General features: G+C 58.4%; 1 protein-coding gene and 1 long non-coding RNA gene across 2 annotated transcripts in view; both read right to left on the bottom strand.

The window, feature by feature from the left end:
- Positions 1–471: 471 nt before the first annotated feature.
- On the bottom strand, positions 472–4,885 carry LOC120638633. The gene is made up of 2 exons (XR_005660395.1): positions 3,489–4,885; positions 472–1,091 (listed from the first exon to the last, which is right to left on the bottom strand). It is a non-coding gene; the product is annotated as an uncharacterized LOC120638633 (long non-coding RNA).
- Positions 4,886–6,713: 1,828 nt separating this feature from the next.
- EPAS1 (endothelial PAS domain protein 1) overlaps positions 6,714–23,489 on the bottom strand; it is a 34,658-nt gene continuing 17,882 nt past the window's right edge. Inside the window, 11 exon segments of the mRNA XM_029071672.1 lie at positions 6,714–9,029; positions 9,731–9,925; positions 10,205–10,325; positions 10,431–10,554; positions 11,473–11,948; positions 12,552–12,662; positions 13,530–13,720; positions 14,156–14,364; positions 15,237–15,384; positions 19,493–19,528; positions 19,531–19,626. Coding sequence (XP_028927505.1) covers positions 8,878–9,029; positions 9,731–9,925; positions 10,205–10,325; positions 10,431–10,554; positions 11,473–11,948; positions 12,552–12,662; positions 13,530–13,720; positions 14,156–14,364; positions 15,237–15,384; positions 19,493–19,528; positions 19,531–19,626 — 1,859 coding nt within the window. The 3' untranslated portion in view covers positions 6,714–8,877.

The following is a 23,489-nucleotide window of genomic DNA, read 5'->3' on the forward strand; positions in this document are numbered from 1 at the left end:
ACGGCCGCTGGCCTCTCCCGGGCTCTGAGCCGTCGGGGCGTGTCTGGGGAGACTCTCCCTCTTCACCCCCGCAGTCGGGGCTCAAGCTGGGGCTCGTTTCTTCCTTGCGCAACGGGGGCCGGGCTCTTCGCTCCGGGGGCCCCCTGCCAGGGCTCGGAAATCTTCCTCCAGCGAGGGGGCGGGGGGCCGGCGGAGGGCTGGGGGCCGGGGCCCGGGGTTGGGGAGGGGGCGGCAGGCCACAGGTGGCCGTAGGCAGAGCGAAGGGGAAGCGGAGGCCTGGGAAAGGGGGCTGGGGAGGGAGGGCAACTTCACCCCGGGAAGAATCTTCGCCCAGAGAGAGACAAAGCCATGAAGTCTCTGCCTGGCGACCAAATTTTACGGATTCTACTGGTTCAAACGATGACCCGGTGGCCGATCCTCTCTGGCAAATAAATAAATACTCGGAGAGAATGAAACAACCTCAGTCCCCGGTACAGTTCGTAAAATCCGCAGCGGAACTTGTGTTTTTATTTTTTAAATTGTACCTGTTAAGTGCTTACTTGGGGCCAGGTCCTGTCCTAAGCGCTGGGGTGGATATAAGCTAACCTCTAGATTGGAAGCTCGTCGTGGGCAGGGAATGTGTCAGTTACGCTATTATATTGTTATCTCCCAGGCGCTTAGAACAGAGTTCTGCACATAGTAAGCGCTCAATAAATACAATTGACTAGGAAAAAGAGGACAGGACAGTAGAAGAGCAAGAGCAAACCCGCCATCGCCAGCAACAGCACCAGCCTTCCAGCTCCCGACGCAAATTCACAGCCCGGGGCTCCTTTTCTGGGCGTGACGTCCCTGAGAGCGATTATTCTCCCCACTTTAGAGAACAGAAAGCCGAGGCCCAGAGAGGTTCGGTGACCGGCTCAGGTCACACAGGTGGAAGAAGGCGGGTCTCCTGACTCCCGCCGGGCCGCGATGTCTTCCCGGTCTCCCCCGGGAGTGCCCGGGAGTCGGTGGGGCCCGAGGGCCTGAAGCCAGGACTTGGCGGGACGGTGCCATCGTTGGCGAGGGAGAGACTCGATGGCTTGGAATCCAACGGAGGGAGGATCTCACCAGCTCTGAATAATAATAATAATGATAGTTGTTAAGTACTTACTATGCGCCAAGCACTGTTCTAAGCGCTGGGGTAGATGTAAGGTCATCAGGTTGTCCCATGTGGGGCTCTTAGACTTAATCTGTCAGAGGAGCAGCATGGCTCAGTGGAAAGAGCCCAGGCTTGGGAGTCAGAGGACGTGGGTTCTAATCCCCCCTCCGCCACTTGTCTGCTGAGTGACCTTGGGCGAATCAACTTCACTTCTCTGTGCCTCGGTTCCCTCATCTGTAAAATGGGGATTAAGACTGTGATCCCCGCGTGGGACAACCTGATTACCTTGAATGTACCCCTGCGCTTAGAACAGTGCTTGGCACATAGCAAGCGCTTAACAAATACCATTATTATTTTTAATCCCTATTTTACAGATGAGGTAACTGAGGCACAGAGAAATAAAGTGACTTGCCCAAGGTCACACAGCTAACGAGGGGCAGAGCCGGGATTAGAACCCACGACCTCCGACTCCCAAGCCCGGGCTCTTTCCACTGAGCCACGTTGCTGAACTGATTACTCCACAACGAACCATCCACTTCATGGACCCTTTGCTCTCCCACGTTCGAGAAGCAGCATGGCCTAGTGGCTAGAGCCCGGGCCCGGGAGTCAGAAGGTCCTGGGTTCTAATCCCGGCTCCGCCACTTCTCTGCTGTGTGACCTCGGGCAAGTGACTTCGCTTCTCCGTGCCTCAGTTACCTCACCTGTAAAAGGGGGATGGAGACTGTGAGCCCCAAGTGGGACAGGGACCGGGTTCAACCCAATTTGCTTGTAATAATAATAATGATGGCATTTGTTAAGCGCTTACTATGTGCAAAGCACTGTTCTAAGCGCTGGAGAGGATACAAGGATATCAGGCTATCCCACATGGGGCTGACAGTCCTAATCCCCAGTTTCCAGATGAGGTCACTGAGGCACAGAGAAGCAAAGTGACTTGCCCAAAGTCACACAGCTGACAAGCGGCGGCGCTGGATTTGAGCCCGTGACCTCTGACTCCCAAGCCCGGGCTCTTTCCACTGAGCCGCACTGCTTGTATCCACCCCGGCATTTAGTACAGTGCCTGGCACGTCGTAAGCGCTTTACAAAAACCACAATCATTGTTATTACGACTCCTTTGCCAATTGCCTCTTGGCCAATTCCTGTTTTCTTCCCCTCCTCCTCTTCCTCCTCCCCCCACCCCCGCCCCACCCCTTCCAGAGGGAGGGAAGGAGGGCAAACTGGTATCGGCCGGCTTGGTTCTTTGGTAGCACCTCTGAATTAAGGGCTCGGTGGAGGAGGAGGCTGACCCAGTGGATCAACAGAGGATTTAGATTACCTGCCCATTTCAATCCCCCACGCTCCTCCTGTGGATCACTGAGACTCGGCTGTCCTTAGGAATGCCGTTGGTATAGAAATGTATGAAATGAAAAGCTTTCTAACGAAACGGAGCCAGTGGCAGGATTCAGAGTGCAAATTCGCACCCTCCCCGAAAGGATTGGAATCCCTTCTAAGCAGTGGAGGAGTCTTAGAAGCCAGATTCTTCCCTCTCCTAGGGCCCCAGGATCAAAATGGAGGGGACTGAGGGGAGACCGGCTAGCCTAAAGAAAACCGAGCAGCAGGGTGGTGGGTTCCTCCCACCCCCCGCCCCCAGCCTCCGGCCCGTTCCCCTTGTCTTGACACGGTGGGAACAGTCCCGTTTCTGAAGCGGGTCGTTCCGTCTGACTCCAACCTCTGGCCCGTTGGCAGTCTGGCCGCAGTGGAGGGCCACGTTTTATCGCTTTGACGGAAGGGTCTTTGGGGAAACCAAGCCGGAGGGTCTCTCCCTTCCCTCGCGGTGCTTGGAGGGGTGGGAAATGAGGGATTGAAGTCCCCCCGGCGTTCTGGAACTACAGAAGGGACTCAGATGGGACCAGACCCAGCATGCTCAAGCCTCCTTACAGCGAGCAAGAGTGGCTGGGGGTGAGGGTGCTGTGGGCTCGTCGGGCGGGACCGCCCCAATTCCAGCTCCTTTCCAGCTCACGGAAACCCGGACCGTTTTGGCAACATCTGAACGTGTGGCCATCCTACCGTTTGACCTAGCTCACTGGCCATGACCCCTTCCGGGGCAGGGGGCCGGAAACAGACACGCCCCGACCCGCTCATGATTTGTTCTGCGTCGGGGTGCCGGTGAGGCGGTCCTTTCTGCTCCCGGTGGTCTCCCCCCAATCCACCAGGGCTATCGCTTTCCCACAGGCCACCGAGGCTATCCCTTCCCCCCGGTCCTCTAGGACTGTTGTTTTCCCACCACCCATCCAGACCACAGTTATTTTCCTTCAATTCACCAGGGCCGATAGTCAGTCACAGGGCCACCGCTTTCCCACAATCTACCAGGGCTATCGTCTTCTCCACACCTCACCAGAGCCCTCGCTCTCTCTCTGTCCTCTAGGACCGCCATTTTCCCACAGTTCAACGTAGAGTCGACATTTCTCCACGATCCTCCAAAGGTTTCGCTTTCCCGCGATCCGCCGAAGCCGTGAATTTCCCGCAGTCCTCCGGGGCCTCCGCCTCGCCGCAATCCACCGGGGCCACCGGGGCTCGCCCATCCCGAAGCCGAGATCATTACTCCCGGACCTTGGGATCTCTGTCGAGACACGTGAGAAGAGGGGCGGGGGCAGGAGGCAGCTGAAGAGAGGGAGGTTTGAAGGAAAGCGTTGGCCGTGAGGAGGAAGCGACGCTGGCTCCTTGGAACGGATGAGGGATCACGGCCCTCCAGAAAGGGCTTAGCTACGGTCACTTCCTTCCAAAAACATACCAAAACAAGACTCCGGCCTTCCCTTCCCGCACGTCCCTGCGGGACCGCCGGGGCTCAGGCTGTTCCGTGAGGTTGGGACATCCACTTGGTGTCTCGGCGGGGGTTAAACTGGGGTGCGGGGAGGAAAAATGGGGAGGGGAGGACCGGAGCGGGGCGGGAGCCGGCTTCCCGCGGATCCGCCGTCCCGATCTGTCGGGGCCCGGGCCGGGGGTGGACGTGGCGAGACCAACCAAACGTGGCCGGGGTGCGGGACCCCGACCCTCGGGTGGGAAACGGCTTGCGGCTACCTCAGTTCCACCTCTGCTTTCCGGGTGGCCTCGGCCAAGCCGCTTAGCCTCCCTGGACCTCAGTTTCCACATCTGGAAAACGGGGACGAGATCCCCGCCACCCCTCCCTCGGTGAGTCCCGGGCCGGACAGGGACCGCGGCCGATCCGATTCCCTTGCCTCGACCCCGGCCGTTAGCACCCGTAGCAAGTGCCCGGTCGAAGCCAACGTTACTAAGCGTCAGGTTTCCCGGAACCCCAGAGGCCCCCCAGCCTGTCTCCACGGAGGTGCCAGAATAAGAACTCGACCAGGCAGCCCTCCGGGGGACGGAAGGCCGGGGGGGTCGACTAGGTACTCAGCGACTAAATATTCCAGACGGATGGAATGCGCAGCATCACTGTTTTGCGACTTTAACCGACGGCTAAAGGGATGCTTTTGTCCCTGCCTTCCTCTTCCTCTCCTCCTTCCTGCCTTTCCCAGTTCCGTCCGTGACACTACCGTTCTCCCTTAGCCCCAGAGCCGTCTTCCGGTGTTCACAACGAGTCCACTGCTACCCGTCCCAGACGCCCCCCTTCCTCTTCACCCAAACGGGTCGGACCCCGGTCGAAGCTCTCGTCTCCTCACACGTGAACTACTTACTGCGTCGGCAGCCTCCTCTCTGGCCTCCGGGCCCCAGCCTCGCACCACTTCAGCCCAAACTCCACCCAGCTGTGACCGGATCATCTTTCCAGACCACTGTTCGGCCCCCAACCCCCTCCCCAGCGCCCCCCCCACCCCCCGCTCACTCCTCAAAAATCTCCAACGCCCGCCCATCTCCCTCCCTATCCAGCGGAAATTCCCAACCGTAGGCCTCAAGGTCCTTCACCCGCTATTCCCTGCCAGGGTCTCTTCTTTCCTCCTCTTCTAAGCGTTCCTCACTCTCGACTCTCCCACCTTCTCATCTGGAAAATGGGAAAAAGCTCCCTGCACCCGCCCACCCCCAAATCTTCCAGGCCTTTCAAGCTCTCCTAAAATCCCGCCTCTTCCCAGAAACATTCCCGACTCCCCGGATTGCATCACCCAACAGCCCCCCTTAAGACTCGTACTTACGTACTTATGTACTTGTACTTATGCCCGGCAATTATGTACCTGTATATAATCAACAGAACATTCTGTTATTTATGGAACTTTTTCATCCCGGCCTACTCAGACTGCTTCCTGTTGTTCTTTGTCTCCCTCATTAGACCGTAAACACTCTGAAGGGAGGGGCCGGTTCTTTGGCTTCTGGCCCATTCTCCCAAGTGCCCTGCGTATTCCGTAAATATCGGTAATTGATGGACGGATGGACGGATGTGGATGTGCCAGACACGTCGACCGTCCGGCGTCAAGGGCGGAGAGGCTTTCGGACCAGGGAGACGTAGGGGTTTCTCCGATTTCCTTCCCCCGTGGCGGGCTCACTGACAAGAAGTGAGTGTGAACTTGCTACCCCCGGGAGCATGGGGAAACCGAGGGTGTCGATCCCATTCGGACTACAAGGCGATTGGATCTCAGGAAGACAGCCCTGGTCTCCGGGGCCCGTGAGGTGACTGGCTCGCCAGAAGGACAGTCGTGGTGGCCGGGACTGTAAGGTGAACGGCTCTCCGGAGGACAGACACGATCTCCAGGGGATGTGAGGTGATTGGCTCTCCAGAGGAGGGTCACGGTCTCCCGGGCCTTGAGGTGACGAGCTCTCCGGAGGACAGTTATGGGCTCCAGACGCCTTGTGACGATTGGCTCTCGAAGGCTTCGGTCCCGGCCCCAGCCGAATCGTGTCCTTTATTGATGACCTGGAGTTTGCCGTTCGAATTGACGGGCGATAGAAACCGGATGGGTCGGATGTCAGAAATTGAATTCACAGTGATTTTAGCAGACGGGACGGCGGGGGCCTGCAGCAACAGGAGACGAGAGGGAAAACGAGCCCCCGGGGGTCAGCGGCAAACGGGCCCGGGGCACGAACCGGGGAGGTTCCAGAGCCGCGGAAAACCGGCGGCAGGTCAGAGTGGACTGAAGCGGGTTCCCGGGTAGCGGTATGGACGGCTTTTCGATACGCCCAGGTCTTCGCGCTTCGGCCGCTAATGACACACCCGAGCGTCCCCGGGGCCGGGGGCCCGCCCCGGCCCCGTGGTCGGCTCCGGACGCAGAGATGCCGGAGAGGGGGCAGAGAGAGCCGTCGTCCCTCCGGTCGGAGGGGGCGGGGAGGAGGTGAAAAGCAGCGGGGGGGGTTTAGCCCGGAGAAGGGAAAGCTGAGAAAGGACTTCGGCGGCGGCCTTCAAGCCTGCGACAGGCTTTTTATGTAAACGAAAGCGGGAGAGTTGGCAGGTGACCATCAGGAAAGACTTCCCGAAGAAGGCTACGGCGATAAGGCACCAGTGGACTCTCCGTCTCCGCAGACCTCTAAGGAAAGGACAGACACGGTGAGCTCCCTTCCTTCGTCTGCCCAAAGGCAGGGGGCCGGACCAGTTGACCTCTCACCCCCGCCCCCTCCTCCTTCTCCAGTCCCAGCGATCCGGGATTCTGGGACTGCTCTTAAAGATCAAAGGCCAATCTTCATTTTCTATAAATAATTTAATAAATCCTTCATTTGACAATGGTACATGACAAAACAAATCCAAAGCAAAGCAGGAGTCACCAGCAAAGTCCGATCAGTGGAACTTTAATAAAGGTATCGGTGTCAAAATACATTTCTTTCCTTATCGCGTTAAAGGTCTCATACGGTTATAATGTCGTCAGTAAGAATTCAAAATACAGTTCATGAAGTAGTTACGCGGACAGGGTACGATTAATGCGGGGGGGCTCGGATTATTTCCGGGGGGTTTTAGTAAAGCGGCTAAGAACCGGGAGGCTGAGGCGGCGGGAACGGGAAAGGGTAGGCCCGGGACAGCTGTTGGACCCCTCCGGACGCTGACATCATGTGCGGTCGGGTCTGAGTTCCCGGGCCGCGTGAAGGACGCGGGCACGCCAGCACGGGCCGCACACCCGCGTCCGAGCACATACGTGCCACGTGGGCGGCCTGCGTACACGCTAGCACAGACGGCACGCGCGTGCACGCCCCCCGCCTTAGAAGGGGAACCCTCCGCTTTGGGACCTTTCTGCCTTTCGTCTTTCCCGGACCTCGGCGGGGGCGGCGGGGGGCCTGCTGGCACTTGGCTGGGGAGCCCGGGGGTTGGACGCCCCTGATTTTCAGTGTATGCAAAAGGAGGGCTACATCCGACCGGCCCCCAGAGCGCTCCCTGAGCACCTCTGGGCTACAGTGCTCCCTACCTGTACGAGTTAGCGCACGTCCCCGAGAGGGTTTAGAGGGGAGCGGCGGGGCTCCGGGGATGGACCGGGGAGGGGGTGGCTTCCGCCGGGGGAGGGAGGTGCCCGGGCCCGGGGGCCGCCCGGGTCGATGGCGCTGTCGGCCGCTCCCCCTTCCAGCGGCCGAGGCGGCCGAGGCCCGCGCTCTGACTCGCCGGAAACGCGGCGGGGCGGGAGACGGGGGGCAGTCCCCCGCCCCCCGCCCCCCAATACCCGATCCAACCCTTTCCGGGTCACTCCGAAAGATCCCCGGCCGGTCAGTGGCCCTACTAACTACAGTTCCTCCCCTCTCCCCCTTCGCCCGGCTCCAAACCCGAAACACTTCACCACGGCAACTTGGCGTAATAGAATAATAATAACAATAATAATAATTATAACCACAACATTAATAATAATAATACAATTAGAAGAAGGGAGATACAACGCTGAACGCTTCCGTCGGATGATTCTCTTTCTTGGGTTCTGCTTCCAGGTCAACCAAAGGTAGGAAACAACACCCCAGGAGCCACCGGGGAGCAATCGGTGGTGACAGAACCGGCTCTGGGGCGGAGGGGGCCCCCCCAGTCCCGACGGGTCCGTGGCGGGGTGGGGGAGAGGACGGCCACCTCCGAACGGGCTTGGGAGCAAGCGGGGGTCCACCTCTGCCTCGCTAGTTTAAGATAGAAGGAAGTACCTAAAAAGGAGAAACGCTCAACCCAGAGAGAAATGGGTTCTGTTTTTTAGTCGTCGTTTTTTAAATAGCCTCAGTTTGCCTTTCGAAGGATTAGAACAGACAAACAAAACCCCCCACCGGTGGAAATGACGTTCCCAGACGATCCGTCCACCCGGCCAGAACCCTCGGCCCCCTCTCCGAGCAGAAGCTTCCCGACTACGGGACGCTCGGTTGGCAAGACGGGAATTGCACGCACGCAGACGCATACACACACACACACACACACACACACACACACACACACACGTGTACCCGCACGCACACCTCTTTCCATCTGCTTGGATGATCTTTGGCAACATAATCCTCATTCTTGTCACGAACGGGGCGGGGGTGGGCTAATCGCTCCCTTCGGAGGCGGGGCGCCGGTCAGCGTGGACGCAGGGGAGGCCACGGTCACGCTGGACGGGTCGCTCCGCTGGTCCGGGGCCGGGGGAGGGGCGGGAGGGGGGCAGGAAGATCATCCGAACGGGCTAACGCGTTTTTATTGCAATAGAGAAAAATACAGTAGATGAAACGATCGGCGCATCCGCTTTCTTATTCTGTGCAGGAAGAGGCTGGGAGGTCGGCGAGGTCACCGCGGGGCCCGGCGGACGCGTCCGGCACTGAGGGCGTCTCGGAGGGAGGGGGCTGGTGTTAGAGACGTGGCCCGGCGGGCTGGGGGGGGGGGGGCTCGTGGGCGGGCGGGGGGTGGTCCCGGGATCTCAGGCCGCCTGGTCCAGGGCCCTGAGCAAGTCGCTGCCCTGCAGGAGGGTGGAGCTGCCCGGGACGGGGACGTTGACTTCACAGTCATAGCGGGTCAATTCGGGTAACAGATACGGCTCCAGCGACGGCCCCAGGAGACGGCTGGTCATCCCTGGAACCGGATGGAACCGGACGGGGGGCGGTCAGCAAAGCGGCGGTCCCCCCGCGCCCGGCTCCACCCAGTCTCACGGAACTTATTGATAATAATGACAGTAATGATACTTGCTAAGCGCTTAATACGTGCCAAGCAGGGGCGAGATATAAACTGATCAGGTTGGACACGGTCCCTGGCCATTTTACAGTTGAGGGAACTGAGGTCCAGAGAAGTGAAATGACCTGCCCAAGGTCACACAGCAGAAACGAGGCAGAGCCGGGATTAGAACCCAGGCCCTCCTGACTCCCAGGCCCCGGCTCGAGCCACCTGACAGGCTGCTTCTTATGGACAGATCCGTAAAGTATTTATTTCTATTCACGTCTCTATCCCTCTCAAGAACGTAAGCCCGTCGTGGGCGGAGGATATGTCGGTTTGTTGTTCTGCTCTACTCTCCCAAGCACTTAGTACCGCGCTCCGCACACGGTGAGCGCTCGATACATATGACTGAATGAATGAATGAATGCCAGGCCCGATGGTTCACTCCCAGGAGACTGCCTCAGTGGGCTCATCTGTCAAATGGGCAGAAGATCCCTGCTCTCCTTCCCTGTTAAACTGCACGCGTCCCGGGGGACAGGGACTGTACCTGGCCCGACGGTCCCGGATCGAGCCCGGCGCTCAGCACAGCGCCGGCCACCGAGTGCGAACGTGTGGCCCCTCACCTGACATTTTGCGGGCGGGCGGCGGGCCGCAGTCTTGGTAGCGCGAGCGGTAGAACGGCGGGGGGCCGGGCGCTTTGGGGGTGTCTCCGGGGGAGGGTGGCGGCGGCAGACCGTGCAGGGGCAGCGGCTTCTGCCGAGGGGGGCCCAGGGGTTGGGGTGGACCCAGGCCCCTCGGGGCCTCACAGATAAAATCGTCTGAAAGGAAAGAAGGAGGGTCTGAGGATGCCGACTTCGGCTCTCGGCTGGCCGGACCCGGCGCGGGAGCCAAACGTTCCCTAATCCCGGCACGGGCCATCCAAAATCCCTGATTCTCCCCTCTCCATCCCTGACTCCCCCCCCAGTGACCCAGCACGGACCGCCCGACACCCCCCGACTCCCCACTCTCTACCCCCGACTCTCCCCTCTGTCGGACCCGGAAGGCGCCGGTCTGGCCGGCGATGCCCGGCCCCCGATGTGGCGGGCGCGAGGACTCACCGCTGCGGACCCCCAGGTTGGGGGGTTTTTCGGGGAGCAGAGGACAGTCTTCCCCTTTGAGGCTTCTCATCCTTTTCCACATCTGGTGGGAGGGGCCTCCGCCGCCGCCTGGAGCCGTCCCCTGGTGACAACGGGCCGTGCTGGGGTCAGGAGTCCCCACCGCCAGCCTGCCAGGAGCCGGGGACACCCCCCACCCCACCCCAGAAGCACCCCAAAACCCGCTCACCCCTCCGGGCAGCCCGCGGGGCGGGTCTCCTCTGTCCAGGTGCCGTTTCAGTCGCAGTTTGTCGGACAGGGCGAGCAGGGCCGGGTTCAGGCCCGGCCCCGGTGGGGTCAGCACCTTGCTGGACCTGCGGAGGGGACAGAGGTCACTGGCTGAAAGTGGGAGAGGGGGTGGTCACTGGCTGACGGCTGGGGGGACGTTCTCTGGCTGACCCCGGTGGGGGGCAGGCCGAGGGTGGAAGCGATAACACGTTCTTGCTCCCTTCTAATAAATAATAATAATAGTATTTGTTGAGCGCTTACTATTTGTCAGGAACTGTTCTGAGAGCTGGGGTGGATACAACCCAGTCAGGCCCGACGCAGTCCCTGTCCCAGGCGGGACTCACAGTCTCAACCCCCATTTTACAGATGAGGTCACTGAGGCACAGAGAAGGGAAGTGACTTGCCCGAGGTCACAACAGACGAGAGGCGGAGCCGGGATCGGAACCCCCGACCTGCTGACTACGAGGCCGGGGCTCTATCCACCACGCCACGCTGCTTCTCTCCTTCTGCGTCACCTCTGGACTTCGATTTGCTCTCTTTATTCACCCCTCCCTCATCCCCACAGGATTTATGTCCATATCCCTAATTTATTTATTTAGATTAATGTCTTTCTCCCCCTCTAACCTAAGCTTTTTGTGGGCAGGGAATGCGTCTGTCATACTGTCCTGTATTCTCTCAAACGCTTAGTTCAGTGCTCTGCACAGTGAGTGCTCAATAAATACCACCGACTGACTCTGTCAACCCTGGAGCTGGATCCCTCTCGTTCACGTATTCATTCATTCGGTCGTATTTACTGAGCGCTTACCGTGTGCGGGGCACTGTACTGAGCGCTTGGGAAAGTACGACGAAAAACAGTGACCATTCATTCATTCGATCGCAATCCCCGCCCACAAGGAGCTCACAGTCGAGAGGCGGGGACAGACATCGATATAAACAAACAGACGTCCAAAGGGGTCTCCACCCTCCCCCAGGCCCCGCCACGGGGCCGCCCGACAGGTGCTCACCTGTCCTTGTAGAGGGGCAGGCCGGGGGAGGGCCGCGGCGGGCCGGAGGACGGTCCCCCTCCCAGAGGGCCGGCGCGGGGGTCGGGCCCGGCCCACTTCACGTGCGGGTACCCTAAGGGGGGGTCCGGGGGCCACTGGGTGTTGGAGCGGCCCCCCATCGAAGACAGCGGGGTGCAGGCGGGCGTGCAGTAGGGCGGCAGGGCCGCCCTGGACCCGCCCTCGAAGAACACGGAGGCCACGGGCCGGTGGCCCCCGGAGCCCGCTTTCTTGCCGGCCATCTGCCGGGGGAACTTCTCGGGGGCGGCGGGGGCCAGGGGCTGGAAGAGGCTGGTCATGGTGGTCAGGCTCTCCTGGGCCGCCTGGGCACACTCGAGCAGCGGGGCGTCCTCGGGGCAGATGGGGCTCAACTGGAAATCCTCTCCATCCATGGGAATGTAGGGGGCCAGCGTCTCCAGGTCCAGCTCGTTGAAGTCCGTCTGCGGGGAGAGACGGGGGGGGGGGGGGGGACCGCGGGAGAGCACGGCTGAGCGGAGACCCGGGTTCCGATTCCAGCTCCGCCGCCCGCCTGCTGCGTGTCCTTGGCCAAGTCACTTACCTCCTCTGAGCCTCAGGTCCTTCCAGGATTCAATACCTGATGTCCCTCCCCCTTAGGCCCGCAAAGGGCGGGAACGGTGTCCCGCCCCGTCGTCTCGTAGCTCCTGCCGCGGTGCCCGGCGCGCAGTTCGCGCTGAACAGATACCCCGGTGATTGCTGGGAAAGGGCCACGCAAGGTAGCCGAGCCCGTTTGGTCCTCGAGGCCCCAGGATGGAATCGGACAAGGCTCAGGCGTCCGGAGACGGGACGAGCACGGATCCTGCCCTCGTGGGGGCCCCCGTCATTCATTCATTCAATTCAATAGTATTTATTGAGCGCTTACTATGTGCAGAGCACTGTACTAAGCGCTTGGGATGAACAAGTCGGCAACAGACAGAGACGGTCCCTGCCGTTTGACGGGCTTACAGTCGGCAGATGCGGGGTGAGCTCCCCAGGAGGGTCGGGGGAAGGAGGGCCAGCAGGCGCCGCCGGGCTTCTGCCCTCACCTGCGTGTTGCACTGATTCTTGGACTCGGTGTCCATAGCAAAGAGCTTCTCGATCACCTCGATTTTCAGCTCTTCGCCCAGTGCGCTGTAGTAGTCTCCCGGGCTGCTGGGCTGCGGACAGAGATTCGTTCGTTCAGTCGTACTGATCGAGCGCTTACTGTGTGCGGAGCACTGGCCTAAGCGCTTGGGAAAGTACAATACAATACACAGTGACATCCCCTGCCCACAGCGAGCTTACAGTCTCAGGGGGCAGGGGAGAAGCGAGCCCATCTAGATCCATCGATCAAGGGTATTACTGAGCGCTTACTCTCTGCGGAGCACTGTACTGGACGCTCGGGAGAGACTAATAGAGTCAGCAGATTGGGTCCCTGCCGTCAAGGAGCTTCCGGTCTACCGTGTGCAGAGCACCGTACTGAGTGCTTGGGAGCGTCCACTAGCTGGTAGACACGACCCCTGCTCCCGATGAGCTTCCGGTATATTGCGTGCAGAGGGAAGGAAAGGGAAGCAGTGTGGCCTAGTGGCTAGAGCCCGGGCCTGGGGGTCAGAAGGGCCTGGGTTCTAATCCCGGCTCTGCCACTTGTCTGCTGTGTGACCTCGGGCAAGTCACTGCACTTCTCTGGGCCTCAGTTCTCCAAAATGGGGACTAAGCCCCATGTGGGACAGGGACCGCGTCCAACCTGATTAGCCCGTATCTACCCCGGCGCTCAGAACAGTGCTTGGCACATGGGCAGCGCTTAACAGATACCATCCTTATTATCATCACCACTGTATCGAGCGCTCGGGAGCGTCCACTCGTTGGGACACACGGCCCCGGCCCCCTAAGAGCTTCCGGTCTACGGTGTGCAGAGCACCGAGCTGGCCCTCAGGAACATCCAACCTCCCGCCATTCCCCGCAGCTCGGAGAGCCGGATCCCCCCACCCGGGACGGCCCCAGAGTTCCTGCTTCCGGGAAAGGCCGCGGCTCCTCTTCCTCCTTACCGTGGAGCAGCTGCTGGAGCTGCTGGCGCTGGGGGTGGTGCTCCCGGGGGCCACCTGGGGCACCGTGAAGGCGGGCAGGCTGCCTGGCTCGCTCTGGCTCAGCTGGCTCTTCCCCACGTCCAGGGACCACTGCTTGCCGCGGGGCAGGATGGCTTGGCCGTAGTGGGGCGAGTCCTCAAACTTCTGGTTCCCTGTCAGGGTGGGAACGGGTGTCGGGGGGTGGACGGTCGCCTCCCGCCCCTCGCCGATGCTCCCACCGCTCCCCCGCCTCCGACGGTTAACGCGGGCTTGCGGATAGCCACCGGCCTGGGCCGGTGGACCCCTCTGGGAGGCCACTCCGGTCCGACGGACGGAGCCGGGGGCCGGGGGTCGGACGCTGGGCTCCTCTCGATCGATCGATCGATCAGCGGTAATTATCGAGCGCTTCCTGTGGGCAGAGCACCGTACTAAGGCGGCCCACGACGAGTTTACAGTCTAGGGATCCCGGCTCTGCCCTGGGCCCGCCGGGTGACCTTGGGTGGGTCACTTTGGGAAGAGCCCTGGGCCTCGCTTTCCTCAGCGAGAGGCAACTAAGACCATCTGGGGCTGGGGCTTGGGAAGAAGAAGCATCTCTGACGGGCACTGACCGAAGTCCAGGGAGATGATGGCGTCTCCCGGGGTGGGGGCCAGTTGTGCCAGCTCTTCCGGCTCCTCCTTCAGTTTGGAGAACAGGAAGTTGCTCGGGTCGGTGGCTCCGGCCTCGTCGTCGAAGATGGAGGTCATGGACAGCAGGTGGGGCTTGAAGAGCGACTCGGTCTGGTCCATGGAGAACACCACGTCGTTCTTCTGGATCTCACTGGGCGAGGCGAGGAGACCCTGAGAACCTCGGCCCGGGGTCGCGGCCCTTGGGGGGGGGTTCTAGGCTCCGGGGGCTCTGGGTTGTGAGGCTTGGGTTCTGGGTTCTAGGCTCCGGGGGCTCTGTCTGCGTTCTACAGTCCGGGGACTCTGGGTTCTAGGTTCCGGGGACTCTGAGTTCTAAGATTTGGGGCTTTGGGTTCTAGGCTCCAGAGACTCTGGGTCCTTAGGTTCTAGGGCTGTGGATTTTAGGCTCCATACGCTCTGGGTTTTGAGATTTCTTCGTTCTGGGTCCTAGGCTCCATGAGCTCTGTGTTCTAAGATTCTACAGTCTGTGGATCCTGTGTTCTCGGGCTCTGGGTTCTAGGCACCATGGGCTCTGGGTTCTAGGGTTTTTTTAATGGTATTTAAGCACTTACTATGTTCCAGGCGCTGTACTCAGTGCTGAGGAAGTTCCAAGCTAATCAGGTTGGACTGAGGCCAAGTCCCTCGCGGAGCTCTAAACTTAATCTTACAGATGAGGGAACTGAGGCCCAGAGAAGTGAAGTAACTTGCCCACCGTCACACAGCAGACAAGTGGTGGAACCAGGATTAGAACTCAGATCCTCTTACTCCCAGGCCCGGGCTCTAGCCAATATGCCATGCTGTGGTGGTGCAGGTCCTGGAGTTCTGAGCTCTAGGTTTTGTGGATTCTCAACTGTGGGGGGGGGGTTCCGGTGGGCCCTGGGGGGGTCCTGGAGTTCTGGGTTCTAAAGTCCCAGGTTCTGGAGCTCTGAGACCCCCCGGTTCCGGTGGGCTCTGGGTTCCGGTGGGTTTTGGTCCCCAGCAGGGGCCTGGGCCCTGACGGGGAGGAGTAGGAGAGGGGGGCCTCACCTGAGGACGTAGTTGACACAGAAGATGCACTGCGGCTGCAGGTTGCGAGTGTTGTAAATGACGGTGCCCTGCGTCTCCAGCCACACGTAGCCGCCGAGCTTGGCCAACATGCGGTACTGGCCGCTCACCACCTGGCCTTTGGCACAAACTGGAAAAAGCGGTCGGAAAACGCGGTCAGAGACTCGGTGAGGGGCGGCGTGGGGGTTCTCCGCAAGGGTTTGCGTGGATCTGTGCGTGTCTGCGGGTGTGTGCACACACGCGTGACTTAGTATGTGTGTCTGTACATAGGTGCATGGCCGTGGGGGCGAGTGCGCACGTGGTGCATGTCTGTGGGGGTGTCGGTCGGTCATTCGTATTTACTGAGCGCTTACCGTGTGCGGAACAGTGCACTAAGTGTTTGGGAGAGTACAATATAATAACAGACACGTTCCCTGCCCACAACGAGCTGGACGGGTGTGTGTAGTCTGGAGGGTGTGTGTGTGAGTGTGTGTCCGTCTGTCTCTGTGTTCCATCAATCCATTGTAATAATAATAATGATAGCATTTGTAAGTGCTTACTATGTGCAAAGCACTGTTCTAAGCGCTGGGAGGGATACAAGGTGATCAGGTCATCCCACGCGAGGCTCAAAGTCTTAATCCCCATTTTACAGATGAGGCAAATGAGGCCCAGAGAAGTGAAGTGACTCGCCCAGAGTCACACAGCCGACAAGCGGCGGAGCTTGGGTTAGAACCCATGACCTCTGACTCCCGAGCCCGGGCTCTTTCCACTGAGCCACGCTGCTTCTCATTCTGGAGGGCTTACTGTGTGCAGAGCGCGTTAGCGGAGCGCTTGGGAGAGCACGATACAACAGAGTTGGAAGACACATTCCCTGCCCACGGTGAGCTCACAGTCTAGAGGAGGAGACGGGAGTTAATAGAAATAAATAAAATACGAGCCTGGGCGTAAGTGCTGTGGGGATGAGTGGGGGTGGGGGGTGAATAAAGGGAGCAAATCGGGGCAACGCAGAAGGGAATGGCAGAAAGGGAAAGGGGGGCTCAGTCAGGGAAGGCCTCCAGGAGGAGATGGGCCTTCAGTGAGGCTTTGAACAATAATAATAATAATAATAATGTTGGTATTTGTTAAGCGCTTACTATGTGCCGAGCACTGTTCTAAGCGCTGGGGTAGACACAGGGGAATCAGGATGTCCCACGTGGGGCTTACAGTCTTAATCCCCATTTCACAAATGAGGTAACTGAGGCACAGAGAAGTTAAGTGACTTGCCCACGGTCACACAGCTGACAAGTGGCAGAGCTGGGATTCGAACTCATGACCTCTGACTCCAAAGCCCGTGCTCTTTTCACTGAGCCACGCTGCTTCTCTTGTCTTTGAAGAGCGGGAGAGTCACTGTATGAGGAGGGAGAGCATTTCAGGCCAGAGGCAGGATGTGGGTGAGAGGCCAGCAGCCAGATGAGAGATGAAATGGAGGTGAGTGAGTAGGTTGGCGGTGAGTACGGTCTGTATTCATTCAATAGTATTTATCGAGCGCTTACTATGTGCAGAGCACTGTACTAAGCGCTTGGAATGTTCAATTCGGCAACAGACAGAGACAATCCTGCCTACTGACGTATGAGTGTAAGTGTGTGTGTCTGTGTGCACGATGCAGAAAAAGATGCCCCAGCAACTGTCCAGATCCCCAGCAACCCGTCGCGTGGGAAGGACAGCTAAAGATAATAATAATGTAATAATGTTGGTATTTGTTAAGCGCTTACTATGTGCTGAGCACTGTTCTAAGCGCTGGGGTAGACATAGGGGAATTAGGTTGTCCCACATGGGGCTCAAAGCTCACACGAGGCCTAAAGGCTCCCACAGCCCCTTCAACCCCCGGCTGAAATCGCTCCAGCTGGGAGGGAAGAGGGGACGCCGGGGGAGGCTACTTCTTGCCTCCCGGCCCCGCCTCTGGGCCTTCCTGGCCCAAACTGGCCAGGCCCAGCCTGGCCTGCACGGACACACGTCAGCTTGCCTGAGACGGGGGCACGGGGCCCAGCTCTTAGAGAAGCAGCGTGGCTTAGTGGAAAGAGCCCGGGCTTGGAAGTCAGAGGACGTGGGTTCTAATCCCGGCTCCGCCACTTGTCTGCTCTGTGACCTTGGGCCAGTCACTTCACTTCTCTGGGCCTCAGTTCCCTCATTTGCAAACTGGGGATTAAGACACTGCGAGCCCCACGTGGGACAACCTGACGACTCTGTATCTACCCCAGCGCTTAGAACAGTACTTGACAGATAGTAAGCGCTTAACAAATACCATCATCAACCTCTGGGCCTCAAAATGGGGATAAGATCCCCGCTCTCCCTCCCCCTTAGACAGCGATCCCCGGATGGGACGGGGACCGTGCCCGAGCCGATTATCCCGTATCCGCCCCAGTGCATCGCACGGCGTCGAGCGCGGAGTACGGACCTGATCGATCTCAGCGCCGCTATCATTAGCGACCCTTTGAAAAATCCCCATCTTCTGCTCACTTCACCGGGGCCACGAGGGTCATCTCTGGTGGCCATCCGGGGGCCTACGGGCCGCTGACCGCCCGGACCCTGGGTCCTCCGGCGACCGCTCCGCCCGGCTGCCCCCTCCGCGCCCGCCCCCCGAAGACCGGTAGGCCCACTTCGGCCCGCCCCCCCCGTCCTCCCCGTGTCCTCCCCCGACCGCCAACAGGCCGCGCTTAATCCACTTAGACGCGTCCTGCGGCAGAGACCGAACCCGGAGTCCCGTCTGGGCCCAGGCTCTAACCGGGCCCCAGAGATCAGAGACAGACCCGGCTCTGCTCCCCAGGCCAAATAGAATTAATGCCGCTCTCTGACGGCCTGCCTGGCCGGGAGGCCCCTAATAAGGAGGGGGGTCTGTTCCATTAAGGGGCCTTTTAACCGTGTTAATCTCATTTGGGGGAGACACAAGGTGCCCGGGGCCTCTCTGGAGGAGCAGAGCCGTCCGACGGAGGAGCGGTGTCCAGATGACACGCCCGTTAGGGCTGCTGTCTTTCAATTAGCTGGCGAGACCCGTCGGGCCTGGGTTAGCCCAGCTGCCGCACCCGTCCGCTGCCCCCTCGGCCCTCCCCCAACTCTCCCGGCTGCAGTCGGGGGAGACCGTCCTCCGGTCCGGGGAAGGGCCCGCCCGCGGAGGTCGCGGGTCTCCGCGCTCACCTCTGACCTTCGACCCCGGCTGCCGGCCGCCACCCCGACGCCTGCCTCCCCTCCCGGGAAGGACAGAGGTCTATCCACTACTCTACGGAGTTCTGCCCAAGCGCTCAGTAGAGGGCTCTGCCCCAAGGTAGGCACTAATAAATAACGATAATAATAATAATGATAGTATCTATGAAGCGCTCGCCGGGGGCCAGAAGATCAGATCGGAGGTGACCCTGCCCCACACGCAGCTCACGGTAGAAGAGGAGGGGAGACCGGGTCTTTTATAGATGAGGAAACAGGCACAGAGAGGTTAAGCGACTTGCCCGGGGTCACACAGCTGGCCAAGGGGCAGAGCGGGACCACTAGAATCGGAGCCTGCCGACCTTCCCGTTCCGTCCTCTTTCCGCCAGGCCACGCTGCCTCCCGTCGATTCTGATGGCCAGGGTAGGGGACACAGAACTGGGCTCAGATCAAGACTCGAGGAGCTATTGTGTGCAAAACGGTGTACTGAGCGCTTGGAGAATCCAGCAGAGTAAGCAGACCTGATCCCGTCCTCAGGAGCTCTAGTCTACTTCTCTCTAAGAGGGCCTTCCCTGACTAAGCCCCGCTTTCCTCTCGTCCCACTCCCTTCTGACTCGCTCCCTTTACTCATCCCCGCTCCCATACGTACATATCTATCATTTATTATTTCTCTTCACATCTGTCTCCCCCTCTAGACTCTAAGCTCGTTGTGAGCAGGGAAAGTATCTGTTTATAGTTATACTGTCCTCTCCTAAGCGCTTAGTACCGTGCTCTGCACCCAGTAAGCCCTCAATAAATATGATTGAATGGTCTAGTGGGGAATAGAAGTTAGTGTCTCTATTTACTCACCCCTCCCTCAGCTCCAAAGCACTCATGTCCACATCTTTAATTGATTTATTTCCATTAATGTCAGTCTCCCCCTCATTACGGGTAGGGAACGTGTTCTGCTAATTCTGTTGTACCGTCCTCTCCCGAGCGCTCAGTACGGTGCTCTGCACGCAGTAAGCGCTCAGTAAATATGACTGATTGATTGAGTTCCAAACAGGAAGGAGGAAACCGATCGGGAGGTTGAGCAAGTGACTCACGATTCTGGTGGCTTTTTGTCATGCTCTCCGAGTCAGCGCGTGGTAGAACTCGTAGCGGAGCGGGCCAGCAAACTCTTCCGGGTGGTAGCCAATCAGTTCCGTGATCCTGCGGGCAGAAATCGGCGAAGGAAGGACTCAGCTGGGCGCCTCCCCTTCGCCTCCCTTCAGGAGGCCTGCACCCCCACTTTTAAGGTATCTGTTAAGCGCTTACTATGTGTCAAACACCGGGGTGGATCCGAGTTAGGTTGGACACAGTCTCTGTCCTGCGTGGGACTCACAGACTAAGGAGGAGGGCGAACAGGTATCGAACCCCCACCTCCAGTGTACCCTGAGGCCCCAGGCAGGGTCGGTGGTTTGGGAGGAGGATGAGGTATTTGTTAAACGCCTACTACGTGTCGGGCACTGTACTAAGCGCCGGGGTAGCTACAAGATCATCAGGTCCCACATGGGGCTCACAGTCTAAGTAAGAGGGAGAGCAGGTATTGAATCCCCATTGTGCAGATAATAATGATAATCGTGGTATTTGTTAAGTGCTTACTGCGTGCCAGGCACTGTACTAAGCGCTGGGGTGGGTAGAAGCAAATCGGGTTGGACACCGTCTCTGTCCCACGTGGGGCTCACAGTCTTTTTATCCCCCTTTTACAGATGAGGTAACAGAGGCCCAGAAAAGTCATTTGCTCATGGTCACCCAGCAGACAAGTGAACTGAGGCCCAGAGAAGTGAAATGACTCGCCCAGCTCACACACTACAGAGGAGGATCCAGGATTAGAACCCAGGTCTGCCACGGATCTGCTGTGTGACCTTGGGTAAGTCACTTCGCTTCTCCGGGCCTCAGTTCCCTTATCTGTAAAAGGGGGAATAAGTCTGCGAGCCCCATGTGGGACAGGGACTGAGTCCAGTCTGATTAGCTTGCATCTACCCCAGCGCTTAGAACAGCCCCTGGCGCATAGTAAGCGCTTAAATACCATAAAAGATAAACAACGAAAAAACCACTCCCCTGGGGAGTCAGAGATTTGTCTCCAAAGTTTGTCCCTGAAGTAATTGCCGGGCACCCATGTTTATGACAGAGCGAGCCTGCTGTATTGCCCTGTCTTTATCTAATTAATATCCCTCCTGTTGGCCGGCTCACACAATGGACGTGTTTTGGAAGCAGAAAAACAAGCGGCTTTGCTTACATTTGCTGGCTAGTTTTACGAGAGCGGGGGAGATTTATCTTGTCAGCTCCGATAAACACTTAGTGTCGTCTCTTTTAATGTTCCTTTAAACAAACTCCCCTGCAGCCCGGGCGACGGACAATTGAATCCCACTGGGGTCGGCGGGCCGCACAAAGCCAGGAAACCGCGGGGCCGGGGTGGTCGGTTACCTCCCTCCGGCCGGGGGCAGACACGCCGTGGTCACCGACGGGCCGCCGCTGACCCCTCCTCAGCAGTGGCTATGGCTCCCTCACTGTCACGCTGTGCTCTGGAGGGTGGGGGGGGGGGGGTGTTCCAGTGCACTTTTACCCCCAGGATCGCATTCTGTCCTTATAACCCCCCATGAGAGGCCGGGATCAGACTCATTCATTCGTCCACTCAATCCATCGTATTTATTGAGCCCTTACTGCGTGCAGAGCACTGTGCTGAGCATCTGGGTGAGTACAAGGCAACAGTCAACACACTCTTCATCTTACAGATGGGAAACTGAGGCCCAGAGATGCTCGGTGACTCGCCCGAGCTCATACGGCAGGCAGAGAAGCAGCGCGGCCAAGTGGAAAGGGCACGGGCCTGGGAGTCGGAGAACCTGGTTCTCGTCCTCGGCTCCGCCGCTTGCCTGCTTTGTGTCCGTGGGCAAGGCGCTTTAGTCCTCTGGGCCTCGGTTTCCTCCTCTGTGAAATGGGGCGGGGGGTAGAGAGCAGGGTAGGGACCCAGGAGGGCTTCTGACTGGATAGACAAAGTAGCAGTTGAGGGGGCTTTCAATGGGCTCTTCCCGAAGGCGGAGGCGGGGGGGGGAGGGGGGCCCGAAAGTCCCTTGGGGTGGCCCCGTGTCGGGACAGAAGCGAGGAAATGTTTTGTAGACCCAGAAACCTGGGGGCCCACAGTCCCAGCTCCGCCCCCCAACCGGCTGTGTGACATCAGAAAAGTCACCAAACGTCTCTGGGCCATCATTTCTTCATCTGTGAAAAGGGGCTATGATTCCCGCTCTCCCACCCTCTTAGCCGACGAGCCCCATGAGGGCCAGGGTCCACACGGACCCTCGGTGCTCGGCAGCGGAACCCCAAGTCGCTACTGTATGTTGTCTTGTTTTTGTCCGTCTGTCTCCCCCGATTAGACCGTGAGCCCGTCATTGGGCAGGGATTGTCTCTATCTGTTGCCGAATTGTCCATTTCAAGCGCTTAGTACAGTGCTCTGCACATAGTAAGCGCTCGATAAATACTATTGAATGAATGAATGAATGCTGTAGAGAAGCAGTGTGACTTAGCGGATAGAACACAGGCCTGGGAGACAGGAAGGTCCTGGGTTCTACTCCCAGATCCGCCACAGGTCTGCTGGGTGACCTTGGGCAAGTCACTTCATTTCCCTGGAACTCGGTTCCCTCATCTGGAAAATGGGGATTAAGACTGTGAGCCCCACATGGGGGTGTGTCCAACCTGACTACATTGTATCGACCCCAATGCCTGGCACATAATAAGTGCTAAACAAGTGCCATTATTTATTATTATTATTATTATTGAGAAGAGGGAACGATTCACTGACAATCAGGAGGGCCCTGGGAGCCCCAGACCACTCAAGCTGGAGGTGAGGGACCCATGACACGGCCCAGTCAGCCCAGGCCTCTGAGCAATCTGAAAAGGATAGGGATGTAAACTGGATGCTAAGGCAGTGTTAAGACGGCAAGCATTAAGACAGTGTTATGGTAATGCTTCTAAGCTTTAAGAGGGTGTCAAGACACTGATAAGGTAGGCTTGAGTCAGCGCTAAGGGGGTGCTAAAATGATACTTAGATGCTAAGGAGGGTGCCAAGACACCGCTAAGATGGGCGCTAGGGGAGGGCTGGAATGGTGCTAAGATACTGCGAAGATGGTGTTAAAATGGTGCTTAGACATTTAAGAGGGTGCCAAGACACTGCTAAGAGGGGGCTAAAATGATATACATTTAGAGGGTGCCAAGACATTACCTAAAATGGGCACTAAGGGAATGGTGCTGACACTTCTAAGATGGTGTTAAAATGATGCTTAGACGCTTAAGAGGGTGCCAAGGCACTGCTAAGGTGGACGCTAAGGTGTTTCCCCACTCGCCAAGACACTGCTAAGAGGGGGCACTAAGGGAATGGTGCTGACACTTCTAAATGGTGTTAAAATGATGCTTAGACGCTTAAGAGGGTGCAAGGCACTGCTAAGGTGGACGCTAAGGTGTTTCCCCACTCCTCAAGGACCTCCAGCATCAAACAAAATCCGCACCATCGGCTTTAAAACAGTCGATTCTCTTGCCCCCTCCTACCTCACCTCGCTACTCTCAATGCTCCAACCTAGCCCGCGCACTGCGCTCCCTCTAATGCCAACTTTCTCCCTGTACCTCATCTCGCCCATCTCACTGCCGACCCTCTCACCACGTCTGTCTCTGGCCTGGAACACCCTCCCTCCTCATATCTAGAGCCCATTACTCTCCCCTGCCATTCCAAGTCTTACTGAAGACACATCTCCTCACGGAGGCTTCCTCCACTAAACTCCCCTTTCTCTTCTCCCACTCCCTTCCGCCTCGCCCCTGACTTGCTCCTCTTATTCACTTCCCTTCCAGCCCCACGGCACTTATGTACATAGTTATAATTTATCTGTAATTTACTCATTCGTATTAACGTCGTTCCCCCCCTCTAGTCTGTAAGATTAGGGAATGTGTCTGTTTATTGTTGTATTGGCCTCTCCCAAGCGCTCAGTACAGTGCTTTGCGCACAGTAAGGGCTCAATAAATACGGCTGAATGCATGTTGAGGCGGGGCTAAGATGGTGTTAAAATGATGCTAAGA

This window comes from Ornithorhynchus anatinus, chromosome 9 (genome assembly GCF_004115215.2).
Source record: "Ornithorhynchus anatinus isolate Pmale09 chromosome 9, mOrnAna1.pri.v4, whole genome shotgun sequence".
NCBI classification, from domain to species: Eukaryota; Metazoa; Chordata; class Mammalia; order Monotremata; family Ornithorhynchidae; genus Ornithorhynchus; species Ornithorhynchus anatinus.